General features: G+C 35.5%; 1 protein-coding gene across 3 annotated transcripts in view; it reads left to right on the top strand.

The window, feature by feature from the left end:
- The window catches only part of GRM7 (glutamate metabotropic receptor 7), a 1,085,204-nt gene extending 1,067,886 nt beyond the window's left edge, over positions 1 to 17,318 (top strand). For all 3 annotated transcript variants that reach the window (XM_074196076.1, XM_074196078.1, XM_074196077.1), the window contains one exon: positions 16,225 to 17,318. In XM_074196076.1, the coding sequence (XP_074052177.1) occupies positions 16,225 to 16,274 (50 nt within the window). In that variant the 3' untranslated portion in view covers positions 16,275 to 17,318. The remainder of the gene's footprint in view (positions 1 to 16,224) is intronic.
- Positions 17,319 to 18,898: the final 1,580 nt, after the last annotated feature.

Raw genomic sequence — 18,898 nt, 5'->3', positions numbered from 1 at the left:
ATCAATTAAAGAAGGTGCATCAAACATCTACCTTTCTATTGCACTCTAGGGCCTATCTAACTTACAGCTAAAGCCTTCTATATGTGTTGTCTTTCCCATTAAATTGTCAGGTCCTTAGAAACAGAGAATCTTACATTTCTATATTTATTTTCAGTGCTTACCAGTGTTTTGTATATTGTAAACATTTAATATATTTAATAAATTCATTCTCCTTTTTCCTACCCCTAAGTGAGCTCCTTCTTTCTACATTTCTGCCATTGAAAATATCTTCCATCCTTCACTAAAAGTCTGGATCAGACATGCATGATGTCAGCCTTAATACCTCACCTTTCAGCAGAAAATGAGTTTTTCAATCCTCATATTTATCATAACAATTTGGGCTCTTCTCGCACTTTCATTAAATTATTACTCCTTGATTAGATTGTAATCTACCTGAAGATTAAAAATTTCTGTTTCTTTCATTAGAATATAATGTCCTTGGGGCAGCTAGGTGGCACAGTGGATAGGGCACCGGCCCTGAAGCCAGGAGTACCTGAGTTCAAATCTAGCCTCAGACACTTAATGATTACCTAGCTGTGTGGCCTTGGGTAAGCCACTTAACCCCATTGTCTTGCAAAAACTGAAAAAAAAAAGAATATAATGTCCTTGAAGGTGGAGTTACTTTGGTTTTCATATCTCCAGCATTAGCACGGTGTCTGGCACCTTGTAAGCACAGCATAATATTTTCTTATTAATTAATTCATATCTTCAAAACATTTAGCAAGATCTTAGGAACTACCAATCTCAAATGTTTCTTGATCTGAATAGATGAGAGGAAACAATGATCAATAGAAGTTGGGATAATCAGAAGAGACCTCATGGAGGAAGCAGGATTTCTCTTGGGCCCTAGGATGATAAACATTTCATTTTTTTTTAATGATTCTCTTGCCAATTTTGTCTACTGCAAGGATTGATTAAACAGCTTGTAAATTTGGCACCAAACCCAGGTTTTAAACCATCTATATTCACATAATGTATAGCTCCAAAATAAAGGCTCTTAATCCCATGTCATGTAACGGATTGGTTAATAAATTTGGAAATTATAGCCTAGGGAACATGATAGATGTCTTCGAGTACCTGAAGGAATTTCATATGGGAAAGTAAATAAAGTTATTCTGTTTGGCCCAAGGGAGCACAATAACTGAATGAATAACTGAACAAACATTTATTAAATGCTTACACTATGCAAAGCACTGAGATGAGCCTTGAGGATCAATAAAGAAAAGCAAGATGTTCTCTGCTTCCAAGGAGCAAAAATTCTAATGAGAAAGAGGTTTTAGCTACAAGTCCCATAGGACTCCTTGGTGCAATAGGAAGGTAGATGTTAATTTATCTTCCATTGACTAAAGGATAATTATTTCTGATTTTAAGTAATTAATAATACCAAAGATGTTGGAGGTGGGAACTTTCATTTCTGCATCTTTGGTAGATCTATAACTGAAGAGGAAGAGTTTGCTGGATTGTATCTCCACAAATTTTGCTCCTCTGGTAGATGGCCATTGGAGTGAGACAGAAGAGTTATTTCTTCCTACTTCATTACACTGTTGTCTCCGTCTTGGAGGCAGTACTATTTCTAGGGTTATTTGACTTCCTTACCTATGGGGACAGTAATTAATTGATGATTGATGTTGGTGTTGTTGATGGCAGTAGACTCGTTCTTCCTTTCTGATGGCTTTGGGAAGCAGAACAGAAACTTGTCTGACAGTTTGGGAGGTGATATTATTCAAGGACTTTGGGTTTCAGCATCCTTGGCACTTGCCAGCCAGATCTGAAGCAAGATAATGGCCAAGATAGTGTCAATGATTTGATACACCTAGTACATGCTCCACCCTGTCACTCTTTTAGGATTCCCTAGTACTTTATCTAGGTTGACTTGCCTGTTTCCTCACTGCAATTGGTCTTGGTAGGGATTAACAATCCCCTATTCTTAATGGTTAGACGCTATGGAATATGGAATTGTGAGTTAGAAGGGACTTTAGATATCTAGTACACAAATCCGTAATTTGAGATTGATGGACCTTCCTAAAGAATCCTTAGAGATAGATATTTCAGTGGGTTTGGGTATTTGCATGGGAATAATACATATATATATATATATATATATATATATATATATATATATATATATATATATATAATATATATTCAAGTTCAATGAAATTGATTTTCTTTGTAATTTTATATATTATACTGATTTAAAACATTATTCCTCACCAATTTACTTATGACAAAAATATAATAAGGAGCTCTGATTTATTTCAACCCCTTCATTTATACATAAAGAAACTGATGCCTAAAGAAGTTAAAGAACCTATCCAAGGTCTCACAGGTGCTAAATGGAAGAATTAAAATTTTAATCCCAGTTCTCTAGACTATGTGTCTTACACCAGTTTCTACTACATCATTAAATTAAAAGTGCTCAGCTATAACATGCCCAGCTTTAAATGTGTAATTATATATACCCAAACACCATTCATATGTAATACTATTTTATATGTATGTGTATATATATATATATATATATATATATATATTTAACTTAAAATAGAAAATGTTCACTTCATGTATAGAGCAAACATTTGCAGCATACATTTTTCCAGCCTTGTTCTTTTAAGAAAATAAAGGGTCAGAAAACTTGCATTAGCATGGAAATACCTTAGGAATGCAGAGATTTCTACTGTGGTCAAATGAATTCTATTATTGTATGGAAAAGCACTAGTAGCTAAGCAGTCATTCTGCCTTGCTGCTGGTTGTCCAGTGGGAAATGTGGATTTTCCCACTGATCTGTCTAAGCACTTTCTGTGTTGACAAACTGTGTTATGATCTTTGCTAAACTACAGAGTATCATGACCCTTACATAATAAACGTTGCTATGAGCATGAGGCTTTAGTTTTCTAATCCCTTTCATATAGAGTATGTCTCTAGAGTTTCACAATATCTTATGAAGGAGCTGCTTAGAGACAAGCATAATGTTGACAGTCATTTGCTTGATGGCATCCTCTTCTTGGAAACCTTTCAATTATCTTCTCTTATTATCTTCATCACTAGGTTTATTTTCAGTGTGCTACAGATAGAATTTAGACTGACTAAAGTTTTAAACTTTAGCACTTTCCTGTAGAAGAAGAGATTGTTAAGGAAAATCACAATAGATGTGTTGTCTCTCCCCACAGCCTGCACTACCAGGTTTTATATTTATAAAATCAGGACGCTCAGGCAGCTCTTAGATTATAAGTGGGAGAGTGGGTACCATTCTTCATGAATAGAGGGAATTCCTCAACAAGGAAATTCTTATACTAATGAAATCAAAACTTCAGTCCTAAAAAAAGAAGATAAACCAAAAAGGTAAAGGGAAGGCTTCATGGGGAAAAGGAATTGGAAGCAACTGGTAAAGCAGTAAATAGAGGACTGGACTTAGAATCAGGAAAACCCAAATTGAAACCCAATGTCAAATACTTCCTAGATGAGTGACCTTGAGCAAGACACTTAACTGCTCTCTGCTACAGTTTATTCCATTGTAAAATGAGAATAATAGTAGCACTTCCCTTCCAGGTTGTTGTGAGGATCAAATGAAGTATTTGTAAAAAGAGATTAGGAATGCCCAGCACACAGGATATTCTATAAAAATATTTATTGCCTTCCTCCTTACCCATCACAGATGACCTCCCAAAATTATTATTGGTATCTGGAATGCAACAAAGTAATGCCATCATCTGTGTTATGATAATGTTAATGGTGAAGAAGGTAACTTAGATCACTCTCAAGTGTTCACAGCTAAACGTTAACCTCAGGAGTAAACCAGCCATGGGGCAATGTTCATTCAAAACCTCAAACCATGAGTTCCCATTGATACTTTTCTTTGCCCAAACTGTATCAGAGTATGTTATAATGCTAGAAAAATAAGCATTGATTAAATGCCATAGCAGGATTGAAAAACAGCAAGGAAAAATTCCCTCAGACACAAAAGACATACTGTCCTACAGATAAACAGACCTTTAGGGAGAGTTAGAAATTCATCATTGGAGCCAATGATACTGTATCTTTGTAAAACCTTTCTTAGTCCCAAAATTACTTCTTGCTTCTCCTTTGCAGAGCATTAGATGTCCTTCAGTCTTAGCTAGTTCTTAACAACTCCTTTGGGGTTTTCTTGGCAAACCTATGGAAGTGGTTTCCCATTTCCTTCTCCAGTTCATTTTACAGATGAGGAAATGGAAGCAAATCAAATTAAGTGACTTTCCCAGAGTCACAAAGCTAGTAGGTGTCTTCAACTGGATTTGAACTCAGGAAAATGAGATTTTCTGGCTCCAGATCTTTATCCCCTGGGGACATCTCCATGCCCCTTTCCACTGTTCTAATGATACTCTCCTCTGTGCTTTCCCTCTCAGATATGTCTATTGTTTGAGTTAGTGGGGAAAAAAATCCTTTATTATCCTATGTATACTCCTGACCTCAGTCTGGAAACAGGTAGATGAGTCTTCTTTTTAGTAAGACTAGAGGGGCAGATTGTCTACCAGTCTTGGTCACATATTTCTGCTTGAAAAATCACTATTCTCCCTACATCTTTGTCAAAGCCTGAGGCCTTTTTTTTATTAGCACTTCATATTAGAACCACATTTTTTTCTTACCTACTAGCTGCCTGCTAACTGTTGAAGTAACAGTCTAACAGATCCAACCTTTCCTCCAGCCCAAAGGATGGTGCCTACATAGGTGCCTACTCTCCATAGAAACTGCAGCAAAAATTTTTGATGCATTGAAGAGGAAGAAGGCAGTTAATAATAGGAGGGTCACTGGGGCGGGGGAGAACACATATATTCTCTGGTACAGGAGATAGCCATAATATGACAAATATAAGAAAGTTTCAAGAGAAAACCTGAAAATTTAACCTTTAAATTTGTTTGAAGGATTCTGATCTTTCGAATCTTTAAATGCCATAGCATGATTGATACATGCTACGATTGATACACATAATTTTAACAAACTCTCCCAAGATCACTTTGATTCTTGGAAGATTAGAAAAGGAAGCAATAGCTACTATTATTTTATTATTCTTATCTACTGATGAGCAAAGTGAAGACCTGAGGGGAGGGATTTCCCCACAGTCTGACAAGTAGGTATTGAGTCACATATCTTGAAACATTCATTCAATTAGATCGATTTGATTGTAATTATGTCTCCACTCTGATCAACTTTTTAATCCAGTTCTGACAACCAGTGACAAAGATAGCACTGTAAAGACAGTGAAATTTTGTTAACCTTGCACATTCCTGTCTTTGTCTTTCTCCTCATTTTCCTCCCACCCTTCTATCCCAAGACACTCATTGACTTTCATTTCTAACATCAACTCATCCAAGACCTGCTTCTCTAGTCAATACTGCCCTCTCTTCTATCCAAATTTCCATTCTCACAAAGTTAGCTGTCTGGTAATATCCTGTTATAAAGGGGAAGTGAGATTTAGATAGATTAGATAGGTAGATAGAGATACAGATTGATTTTAGATAGATTTTTATAAATATATATATTTATATCCACATATGTATATACTTATATCCATATGTGTATATGAATGTCTATGGGCAGCTTGGTGCAGCAGTGGATAGTATGCCAGGCCTAGAGCTAGGAAGACTCATCTTCCTGAGTTAAAAGAATCTGTTCTCAGACACTCACTGGCTGTGTGACACAGGGCAAGTGACTTAGTTGTGTTTGCCTCAGTTTTCTCAACTGTAAAATAAATCAGAGAAGGAAATGGAATACTACTCAATTATTTTTGCCAAGAAAACTCCAAATGGTGTCAAAGAGCTGAACATGAATAAAATACATCTACAACAAGAACATATATATGTATATGCATATATATGTATAATGTGCACATACATACATATAGCCTTAAAAACATACTTAGAGTTCAATAGCCATATCTTATTCTAAAGTAGTAATAATAATCATACTTGTCCTTCCTTTTCAAAGAAGACCACAACATGAGGGTGAAAAGCACATGAAGTGGATTTGGGAGGGGGTGCTGTGTTAAGTCAAAAACCTCATTATTTCTTCCAGAACCATCTGGATCTAGTGGCCAGATATGAATCAAGATGACTGGAGATGTCCCTGGATGTGAGGCAATCAGGGTTAAGTGACCTATCCAAGGTCACACAACTAGTATGAGTCAAGTATCTGAGACTGGATTTGAACTCCTGTCTTTTTGAATCCAAGCCAGTGCAGTGCTCTATCCATTGCAACACCTAGCTGTCCTTAATCTAAAGTGAGAAATTAAGAACTACTTATATTGCTGAGTAGGGTTTGTGGAGATGCTTTTGAATAGAGTATCTCTTCCAGTACCCCTATCATCATCCTATAAAGTTACCAGCCTTCTCGTTAGATGGGTCTTGCTCAAAATCACTAATAAGGCATCAATGCACAATGTTATTGGAAAAAGGCATGATTTCTAAAATACTGTACAACTGTAAATGATAGTAGAGATGTTAACATTGAAGATTTTTATCTAATTAAATAAAAATATTTTCATCTGTTTCTGAGAAAGAAGGAAACCTCCTGATATTTTGCTGAATCATATGGCTACATAATATGCATTAACCTTATTCACCTATGAGAATAAATTTATAAATTAAAGTACAATAATAAGCCTAATCTATAAATAGATAGCAGCTAGCTAGATATACTAAGTAATGCCTAGGAAGGTTGAAATATAGTTACTTATATACAAATCCTTTGCATGTAGAGTTTTATAGTTTATGAAATATGTTTACATATATTATTAGTTCATTTGTTATCAAAATAGCTCTGTGAGATAGGCTGATCTGTTAGCATTCTCATTTCACAGGTGAGGAAGCAAAATTACACAGGCATCAAGGCCATAATTGCAGTAAGGTGAATGGTTTTACAGTTCTTAATTGTTAAGTGGCATCATGATGTATAGAGGGTCAGACCTGGAATAAGAAAGACTCATCTTCCTGAGTTCAAATATATCCTCAGACACATATTGACTGGATGACCCTGGGCAAGTCATTGAACCCTGTTCACCTGTTTGCTCTTCTGTAAAGTCATCTGAAAAAAAGAAATTGTAAATCATTCCACCTTGTGCAAAGAAAACCACAAATAGGATCACAGAGAGTCAGACACAACGGAAACAAATGAACAATATTATTGCAGTTCTTAGCAGGATTGTAGCAGCTAAACTCCCAGGGGTCAAGAATAATGATTTGAAAGGGAAGCTGCCTCATGTGTTTTGTGCCATGCCTCCGAGTACCTGGCACGTCTGGGTACTTCACTATGGCCCAAAGTCTTTGCATTACTTTTTGTAAATATTCATAAGTATATGGTCATGTGGACATGTGTAAAAGAAATATAAATCTTAAAGGCTTTATTTTTTAATTAATTTATTTTTTGTTTGTTTTTAAATTTGTGAAAGTACTCACACACATACACACATGCTAGTTAAAGATAAGGTGGTCTGGGAGGGAAGGCATGAAGAGGTGATCAGGAAAAGGCTGTCTGTTGTCTTCTCACTTGAATATTCGTTCCAATGCACCAGACTGCAGGGGAAAAAATCTATCAATGGAAAACCTGACACAGTCATTTTGAAGAAATATCCCCCCAGCCTCACTCCACCCCAAATAGTAGAACCAACTCAAAAGTACAGTAAGCAATCAAATTACTCAGAATCTAACTAGAAATAGCAGTCCAGTTCCTAAATGTTCTATAATAGAGACTCTCTCCCTTGGCTTTGATACAGATGTGCTACAAATGAATCTTTTAAGAAGCATGTCAACCAGTGTTCGATGTCTTACATATTATAAAACAAATTAGATTTTCTTAGGAACACTGGAGCATTTATTTTCTCTTTTCTCCATGGAAATAAACACAAATTTTTCAATTTCAGTCAGACTGTTTTGGCTTCACTTGGGTGGTTAAAGGTAAAAAGAGGGTAGTGATGTTAAGGACTACAATTGAGAGGTGAGATGGTGATAACAATGCTTTGCAGCAGTGTCATAGAATATCTAAAACTTTCTTCTCTCTCTCTCTCTCTCTCTCTCTTTCTGTCTCTCTGTCTCTGTCTCTCTCATCTGTGTCTCTCTCTGTGTCTCTCATTCTCTTTCTCTGTCTCTGTTTCTCTATTTCTCTGTCCTTCTGTCTCTCTATCTCTTCTGTCTCTGTATGTGTGCGTCCGTCTCTGTCTGTGCATGTGTTTCTCTTTGTCTCTCTGCCTGTTTCTCTGTCCCTATCTCTCTTTCTCATCTGTCTCTCTGTTTCTGTGTCTCTGTCTTTCTCTGTATCTCTGTCCTTCTGTCTCTCTGTTTCTCTCTCTGTGTGTCTCTCTGTCTTTGTCTCTCTCTCTCTCTCTCTCTCTCTCTCTCTGTCTCTTTCTCTGACTCTATCTCTTTCTCTGTCTCTAACTCTCTGTATCTGTGTCTCTGTCTCTGTCTATCTCTCTGTCTCTGTCTTTGTCTCTCTGTCTCTCTGTTTCTCTGTCCTGTCTCTCTCTCTCATCTGTCTCTCTCTCTGTCTCTCACTTTTTCCCTCTGTTTCTCTCTCTGTGTCTCTGTCTCTGTGTGTCTCTTTCTTTGTTTCTCTTTCTGTCTCTCTCTGTTCCTCTATCTCTCTGTCTCTCTATCTCTCTCTCTATCTCCATGTCTCTGTATTTGTCTCTCTGTCTCTGTTTCTCTCTCTGTGTGTCTCTGTTGCTGTCTTTGTCTCTCTCTCTCTCTCTGTCTCTTTGTTTCTCTGGCTCTATCTCTTTCTCTGTCTCTCTAACTCCCTGTATCTGTGTCTCTGTGTCTGTCTCTCTATCTCTCTGTCTCTGTCTTTGTGTCTCTGTCTCTTTGTTTCTCTGTCCTGTCTCTCTCTCTCATCTGTCTCTCTCTGTCTCTGTCTTTGTCACTTTATCTCTGTCTCTCTCTTTTTCACTCTGTGTCTGTCTGTTTCTCTGTCTCTGTGTCTCTGTGTGTCTTTTTCTTTGTTTCTCTTTCTGTCTCTGTTCCTCTATCTCTATATTTGTCTCTCTGTCTGTTTCTCTCTGTTTCTCTGTCCTTCTGTCTGTCTCTCTCTCTCTGTCTCTGTCTCTTTCTGTCTCTGTCTCTCTGTTTGTCTCTGTCTCTCTGTTTGTCTCTAAATCTGTCTCCAGCTTTGTCTTTCTCTCTCCTTATATTTTCTCTCTCCCTTTCTCATAATCCCACTGTTCATTGTATGACTTGGTCAAGGAAAGCTTCCCTTTCTTGACAATACAAGCCAACCTGGGCTTCAGTAGTGAAGTGATGGCTGGCATGTTATTCAATTTTCTCAAAAGCAATGACTTTAATGATACAATAACGGAGATAATTGGAAAGATTTTGACTGTGTCTAGAAACTCAAACTGATTAAAAGAGGCCATGCCTAGCTGTGGTATATGTATGTCATGGAACACTATTGTTCTATTAGAAACCCGGAGAGATGGGAATTCAGGGAAGCTGGAAGGATGTGCATGAACCGATGCTGAGTGAGATGAGCAGAACCAGAAAAACATTCAACATGGGGGCAATGATCAACCTTGATGGATTTACTCATTCCATCAGCACAACAATCAGGGACAATTTGGGGTAGTTTGTATCCAGAGAAAGAACTGTGGAGTTTGAACAAAGACCAAAGACTATTACCTTTAATTTAGAAAAAAAAAACCTGATATCTTATTGTCTAATCTTGCTATCTTTTTTATTTTATGTTTCTTCCTTAAGGATATGATTTCTCTCTCATCACATTCAATTTGGAGAAATGTATACCATGGAAACAATATAAAGGCTGGCAAATTGCCTTCTGTGGGGGTAGGGGGTGGGGGAGGGAAGTAAGATTGGGGGAAATTGTAAAACTCGAAATAATTAAAATCTTTTTAAAAAAGAGAGCGTGCTTGCACAGCTCTGTTGGGTGCCTTGTTAGGATTAAGTAGAATATTTTGTTTAGGGAGTTGCCTATTTCTCTTCTCATTCCCATTGCACCCCAGTACAATTTGAATGAATTGAATGAGTTTCTTTTTTTCTGTTTTATTTTAAATAAAATGTTTTCTTGAAAACAATGCAGTCACATAAAGTTGTTTAATAATTTATATTTAAAATAATTTCAGTGAATAAAATAACATTTTTTCCTATTCATACTATTACCCATCAGTTCATATTACCACCTAACTCTAATCTGAAGTACTTATAACAATTCCTTATAACAATAGTCAGACAAAACACATCAACACATTGGCAAATCAATTAATCTAGTATTTACTATGTCCCTGCTCTATATCCAACTGTGCTCAACAATTATTCATAAAGTCCCTATCATGTAGCAGGTACTGTGTGTGACTCTGTGAATAAAATGACAATGTCTCTACTCAAGGGCATCATATTCCGTAATCTATTTGGTTGAAGAGTAAGAGGAATTGACTAGGATCATAGTTCAGATAAAAGTCTATACAAAATATATTCAAGACAAATGTAAAGTAATTTCATCAAGAGAAAAGAAATAAAACAGTTGAGGTGCAACTGATATATCATAACCAGTTTCTTGGTTCCTGGAACAAATCTTTTTTCCCATATCTTGTTAGGATATTTCAGTACCTTCAGCTACTTGATACTTCTGGATTTGGTGTTTTGGGACTATGGAAGCCTTTAAAGGCATTTCAATTAATCAGCAAACATTTATTTAGAATATACTATTTTCCAGATGCCATCTTCTTTATAATAAAATAGCACATGCTTTCAAGGAATTCACACTCTAACTTGAAAGACATGTGCATATATGTAACTCTATGTAGAATTTGTAAGGAATCAATACCAAATATCTTAGTGAAGAACAAAGCTCAGACTCATAAAGGATCATTTATAGCAACAAATAGGTCAACATGAAAGCTTGGCAAGATGAGCAACCATCCTAAAACTCAAGAAGTAACCAGAGAAAGTTGCAAGTATCACACAAACTGCTTGGTCATACTCAGGTTTGGGAGCTCTGAGAGTTGAGTTCTTGTCTCAGTTCTCCCATTTACTGATTATGTGATGAGAGGCATGTGACTCCACCTTCTGGTGACATTCATTGGTTTTGATATTAAGAGTCCTGAGTTCAAATTTAAAGTTTACTCTCTTGTTTAAGGTCACAGAATTATTCAGATGTCAGTACTAGAATTCAAATTCAGTCTTTCAGATCTAAGCCCATTGATTTTTCCCAAGGAAAACTGAAACACAGAGAGGCTTGCTATTTTGTTCAAGGTCACAAAGCTAATATATAAAATTAGAAATCTAACACTTCATGGAATCAGAATGAAGATCAATTATAATAATGTATATAAATTAATCTATATAATCTTAAAAATAATAACCTATATAAAAATCTATATAAATAGAAATAATTTATATAAAGCTTTTTGATAAGCTCCAGAATATCATATTTAAATACAAAGGGAATTAGCATTTCATTCTAAAACTTGCATTGCCTCATTTGAGTTTCACAATAATCCAATGAAGTAGGCGCTACTATAACTATTTCAAAGATTAAGAAATTGGAGAGCAAAGAAGTTAAGGTGAACTGCCTATGATCATACACAGGAGTTAGAGGTGAGATGTGAATCCAGTTTGTCTGACCTTAAATCCAAAAATCTGCCACTCCACTATAATACCTCAATTTAAATGTTGATAGGATATTGCAATAGCCAGGAAAGTACACCAATAATATTCTTATTCCTTAATGCTTTTGAGGACCATTTTCAAAAATACCATATCTAAGACTGGCTCTGGTGAAAATCAACATTACTAGTTGATTCAACAAGAAAAAAAATATAGCCTAAAATACTGTTTAGTGTCATATATTCAATATAATACATGGGTTGATTATAGCTTCCTATTTTTTAAGCTTTGGTTTGCATATAAACATAACTTAGAGGCATGTCTTGCTTTCAAGGTCTGATTTTGTATCGTTGTACATACTTACTTCACAACTGCAGATTGTGTATAAGCCTCTCTAAGGCCTACCATCTATTCCTATCCAATCCAATAAATATTCAAAAAGCACCTAATGACTTGGCACTGTACTGGTGACACAATTTTAAAAAAGGGAGGATAGGAAGAATAGAATAAAAGAAAAAAAAAAGCAAAGACAGCCTCTGCCCTCAACCAACTTGCAATCTAAAGAAAGAGATAATACCAAAAGGAGGCAAGAAAGTGGGGAGGGGAGTATGGAATACTAGAAGTTATTTTTGTTCTGTGAAGTTGTAAACCAGGATAGAATAATCAGAATTTTTGCCTTCTATAATGGAAGGCATTGGGAAGAGTTTGGTGATCTGTCCTCAAAACATTAGTGAGAGAAGGTTAAGGTATTTGTTTGTTACCCACTGTTATGAATATTGTGTCAAAAGGGAGAGAAAATTAGCATGAGGAAAAAATATGTCAATGTCTTCCAGCCTTTTTTTTTAAATAGACAGAGAAAAAGAGACAGAGACTGATAGTCAAAAGCAAAGAGGACTGTCTTCCGTGAGATATTTAAGAAGTATTTAAAAATTCTGTATTCAAATAAAAACATATTAATGTGATTTTTGTGAATGACTTTCTTTGAGCAAATTGATTTCTCTGTGGTTTTACATCTTATTTGCTTCATAATTCACCACCATTAGTGTTAGCAATGTCATTAAATAATGGATTTTGAATTTAGGGAAAATCTTTCCAAAATGTGTGGTTTCTACTGTTCTCTAAATGTTGCATGGAAATTAATGAATGAAGATATCAAACAGCTGTCCCTTGTTTGGCTTCTTACTCTTTATCTGCTAAAGGCAATTTTCTGACAAAAAAAGAGAAAAAACATACTTCTGACTGCAATGATAACTACAAAAGAATAATTTTGCTTAATCTTTAGTGATTGAAAAACTCAGAGTGAATAAACATTTACTCTTGAAATCCTCATAAATTAACCTAAATATGGCTTGTGCATAGGTATATATGTATCTTTATTGTATGTGTGTAGCATGGGAAAAGTTAATACATATAGAATTTTGGAGTACTTTTATGTGAAAGTCAATTTAGGTAAATTTAATGACATTACACACTGATATTCCAGAGCTAAAGAGTAGGAAAAATTGATAATAGATAAAATTTTGTTCCCTTCATCTCTCAATGGCTTTGGTTGGGCAAAAGACACATAGAGATATTTATCAATATCTATCTCTATATATGTAAATATAAAGATATACACACACACATGTACCCACACATATAAATATATACATAGATAAATAATTTATGTGTTTTCACACAATATATGCATATTCACATACACAATGCTGTATATACCCACTTATGTAAAATAATATATGCATATATGTTTATGTGTATATGTCTACATGAATTGTATATATGCATATATATGAAGTAAAATAAACTATTTATCTCTAGACATTCTTGAAATACTTAAATATAACAGAAAATCCATCATCCCCTCAAAACCCCCCCCCCTTTTTTTAGTCTATTTAAATAAACATACCCATACACACTCTACTGAAGAAATAGTGAATTCTTGTTTTCATTGTTGCATTTCCTTGGGTGAAATCTATAGCATTGAAGTGAGTCACAGCAGTACCTTAACCTAAACCTATTCATCACCAAAATGCAGATCCCACAGGTTTCCTAGTTAGTAAATGGTGAACACATGAATGATCTTAGAACATTTACAGATTTTTCCTTTGGGCACAAAGGTCAAATCCATGCAAAAAAAAACCAAAAAGTTGGTTTTTCTTTTCTCAAAAAGGTGTATATAGTATACTTTAAATTCTGCCATGGGGAAAGGGGTACCTCCTATTTAGGTAAGGAAAGGAGTATGTTTTTGTTTATTTTCCTTTGCTGTGAAGGCAGCTGATCCAAATCGTTCCAGAAAATTTATTTTGTGACATTTGACTAAGGTTTGCTAGAAATGCTGTTGAAGCTTATACATTTAAATAATGCATGTATCATCTTAACCTGTGAGATACTCAAGTCATGTTATCCCCTTTTTGCAGACAAAGGAATGAGACATTCACAGGGAGGTAACGAGTACCTGAGATGGGATTTGAACATAAGTGTTCTAGCTCCATATCCTCTATTTTTCCTTCTTTACAACAATTTTATTCCCCCAATTGAACTGCAATGACAAATGCAAAACAAGACTTTCCTTACCACCAAATATATTCAAAATCCACTGTGACTTCAACTACTAAGAAAATGCAGTATCAATAGATAGGGCTCCTCTAAATATTATTACCCTTGTATTTGTTACACATGCATTTTTCATATATGATAGAATGTAAGCTCTTTGAGGGCAGGAATGATTTTTCTTTTGGTCTCTTTCCCTGATGCTTATAATATATAAGTTACTGATTTAAGTATTAGTCATTGATCGACAGATCATTGCAGTCTCTTATCTCTTATATTTTTGCAAGTGTAAACTCTGTCAAGATGTCAAAGACTAATTGGGATATTGATATCTTGCTTTTTAATATAGTATGACTTGAAATGTTTAAAACTGCTTCATCAAATAGGGGAAGAATGAGTGTCACAGCATGAAATTTATGTGTATTTTTTAAACACCACTGTTAGATGTTAGATATAACAGTTAAGGCACATGAGAAGTTTAAGTTGGTTTAAAATCTTAATGCAATCTATTTTCTTTAATTACCTTTTTGGGACCTATAGAGAATGATGCTATAAAACCAAATCTATGATAATTTGTATGAGATGTTGAAATGATAGGCACCGCTTAGTTTGACTTAATTTGAAATGAATCCAAATTATCACCAATATATTTTCCGAGGAAAGATAGTTATTCTATGTATATCAATGAGTTATAGTCATGTAGTAACATATTCTGACAATATGGACTGTCTCTAAGGTGAGTACGAATTAATTACTATCCAGATGATGTCACAGCATTGGACATGAAAGGGGGAATTCCCAAATCTGGAAATGGGATGAACATTTCAGAAGAGGGTCAGGGAACCCCAGAGTCTACTGATTTGAGATAATAATGGAATTGAGATTATAAAGGAATTCACTGACTAAGGACAATGCTATTCCCTTCCAGAGGAAGAAAAACAAAACAAAAAAGAGAACCCTTTACTCTTTAAAAAATATCTCTTATGAATTTCTTTCACTTAATCCTAATTCCTCATACTGAAAATGACTAATCTGTAAACATGTTTTACACAAAAGTGTATGTATAATATTAATCTTACTGTTGTCCATGGAGGGGAGGGGACTAGGAAGGGAGGATAGAAGGAAATTTTATAACTTAAATATATGCATATGCATATGGATGAATGTTGAAAAAACTTTCATAACATGTATTTGGAAAAATAAAATATCAATAAAAAAGAAAAATCCAGTATATTTTCAAAAATTAACTTTAAAAAATAGCATCTGTGTATACTGAGATATGCAAAATGCCTACCTCCTATATTACTTCTGAAAGATAAATCTTCCATACCTACCATTTCCCCTTTCTTTCACATCTCCAACATTGTAAGCATTGTAAACTGTTGAATGAATTTCTAGCTGTCAGTTAGACAATTAGGTTTGTTCTATTTCTTTCCAATAACCCAAACTATGAAGAAGGTAGAAGTTTGAAAAATAGTAGATTGGGGCAGGTAGGTGGCATAGTGGATGGGGCACCAGCCCTGGAGTCAGGAGTGCCTGGATTCGGGTCTGGTCTCAGACACTTAGTGATTGCCTAGCTGTGTGGCCTTGGGCAGGCCAGTTAACCCCATTTGCCTTGCAAAAACCTAAAAAAAAATAGATTAAGAATTATATAAGTGGGGGTGGCTAGGTGTTAATAATTACCTAGGTGTGTGACACTGGACAAGCCACTTAACTCCATTTGCCTTACCAAAATAAAAAACAAACAAAAAAAGAATGATACAAGGAAAAGCAATTTTAGCAATTAGGACTATTCGGATGTGGAACAAGTTGCTACATGACTTGCAGTTCCCCCCTCATTAGAACCTTCAAGTTGTGCCTGGCTCAATGTTCTCTTTTCAAGTAAGCAGAAGAGGGAATTTTGTTAGAGATAGGATTGGTCTATATGGCTGCTGAAGTTCCATTCAGTTTAGGAATCTTGCCTATTGGGGAATGATGGTAGTACTTTACCTTTGTAAATGGAGACTTAGCTCTAGGTGATTTGTGTTCCTATTTTGCTTTTCTCTTTCAGGCCCTGCTGCAAAAAAGAAGTACGTCAGTTATAATAATCTGGTAATCTAACCCGTTCCATCCGAAGTAAAGGAGGAGGTTGGAGATCTTCAGTTATTCAGTCACCCAACCTGGCAAAGGACTCTTCCTGTCCTGCCGCATACCATCATCGGAGGAGTTTAACGGCCAGGCAGTTACTGGAGACCAACGTTAGAGGATCCAAGTATCCTAAACAGCTGCTTCTGAAATATCCTTAATTTATCTTGGCTTAATAAGTCACTGGCATCAGCACTGCCATTGGGCTGTGATCTTGGGCCTTTTCTATGACTAGGAGGTACGAAACTTAAGTCCCAGGCTCCTTATGGGTGAACTGCATTGAGCAGCAGTGACTTTGCAGGGGCAAATCTGTCTTTCTATGTATGTACTTCCAGACTGCAAGGTTTTGAAACTTTCTGTACAGTTTGTGAGGATTTTTTGCATATTGCCATCTAATGTTGTATCCAAGTTCACTGTTTGTTTTGAAAGCCCAGTTCTCTCAGAACCCTACTCTCTCAGATGACAGATTATTTGGAAACAAGCAAACACAAATCTCGGCAGACAAAAACTATATCTGTACATTACTGTATAATTCTTATTATTGTACCACAGCAGATCATATATGTTATTTTTTTTAAGAAAAAAAAGATATTTAAAGACCAAAAACTGTGCTGAGAAAGTATGCCCCACCTATCTATCCTCAGTGTGATAGGCTGCAAGGATGAGAAAAAATAAAGGGATTGGCGGACTTGAATAGAGGTCTTGATATTTGGAATGCATGCCAGTAATGTATCTTACAGTACATGTTCTAAATTTATGTTTGATATTTGTATTTGTGTTCAATTTTGTTACTTTAATTAGGGTATATGAATATTTTGCAATAATTTTAATAATTAAGGTATTTGGAAGAAAGACTATGGCTTTTTCATGTCTTGAGGTTTTGTTGATGCCCCTCTATGACTGACCAGTGTGATAAGAACTTTAAAAAAAAGCATGTATGTTTTTTACCGTTTGTAAGAAGTAATTTCGTTAATCTTGCTGCTTATGTGCCAATTTAGTGGATCAACCCGTGCCGCGAAACTCCCCCCTTCCATTCTCTTTCAAATCTGTGATATTGTCCAAGAATGTATCAATAAAAGACTTTGGTTAACTTTTTTATTCACTGCAATAAATATTTTCAGTTCTTTCCCCCCTTTTAGTTAGAGTGTATTTCATGAAGGTGTCAGCTAAAGGACCTGTGCAGAAATAAATTCAAACTTCTCGAAACTATTTAAAGACATGAAATCCAGAAGGAAAATCTCCCTTATCTGGAGATCAGATTTGATAGCTCTAAAGATCTAGAATAGATTTTTTTTGAATCTGAAATAAGTGAAGACCTCTGGGATAAGAAAATAATGTATATGTTGTGCTAAGTTTCCAGGAACTTACTCAAGAAATTGCATTCAAAAATGCATTAGAAATTTCATTAGAAATCAGTGGAAAGGGGGTCAGCTAGGTGGTGCAGCGGATAGAGCACGTGCCTTGAAGTCAGGAGTACCTGGGTTCAAATCCGACCTCAGACACTTAATAATTACCTAGCTGTGTGGCCTTGGGCAAGCCACTTAACACCATTGCCTTGAAAAATCTAAAAAAAAAAAAAAATCAGTGGAAAGGGACATTTAACAGAAACAGGAAATGTGACAAAACAAGGACAAACATCCTTTCATACCTCAGTATATAATCATGAGTATTTTAACAAATTGTCAATCAACAGGTTGTTTTAAGTGATTTAAGATACAGGAGAAATATCAAGGAGATAGGAAAGTAATTCAAAAGAGGAATAACATGAACATACATCAGTTTTGAGGTTTGACTAGCAACTGATGATATCAGTAAAAGCCTAATATATGAAACTGGCCTAAACTTTGAAGGGAGCTAGCTTTTCTAAAAGGGCAGGCTGATAGACCAGTGGATATCATACCAGACCAGGAGAAAACCTGAGCCGAAAATTGATCTCGGACGCTTTACTGTGTAATACTGGGCAAGTCACTTAATTCTGTTTGCTTCAGATTTCTCATCTATGAAAAGAATTGGAGAAGGAAATGGCAAACCCCTCCAGTATCTCTGCCAAGAAAACCCCAGAAAAGGGTAACAAAGAGCCAAACAAAACTAAAAAAAAATGATTGAATAACATCTGGCTTTCTAAGCAGGTAACAAAGTGATGTTTTTCTGACATGAAGCACAGTCTGTGCAATGGCAGAGATGTAACAGAAATAGCAAATCTGTCCCTTTGGGTGGAACATGGTATAAATGAAGAACCAGACTATAAAATAAGCAGCACATACAGGATCCTAGAGAAGGCTGAAGTCAAATCTCTTCTAATACAGAATTACTTATACACTAATACTCATGATGATAACCAATATGTATTTGAATATGGACTAGCTTTAACCTAACTAGATCAAATTGTTAATTTGTGTCCATATTCCATGGACCCCCATAGACTCCCAAAAGAAACAAGCAAACATAATGCCATACAAAACATTGTATACTATACATTTGTTTAGGGTAGAATTAGTTCTGAGTCACCTCTTCTTTTTAATTTCTCTTTATTTATAAAGAATGGAAAGTTAGCTATATTTGTAAATCTTAGATAAGCCATACAATGATATAAGACCTAA

Source organism: Macrotis lagotis, chromosome 8, assembly GCF_037893015.1.
Source record: "Macrotis lagotis isolate mMagLag1 chromosome 8, bilby.v1.9.chrom.fasta, whole genome shotgun sequence".
Taxonomy (NCBI): Eukaryota; Metazoa; Chordata; class Mammalia; order Peramelemorphia; family Peramelidae; genus Macrotis; species Macrotis lagotis.
The sequence above is the reverse complement of the archived record's forward strand: the minus strand, read 5'-3'. Positions and strand labels throughout refer to the sequence as shown.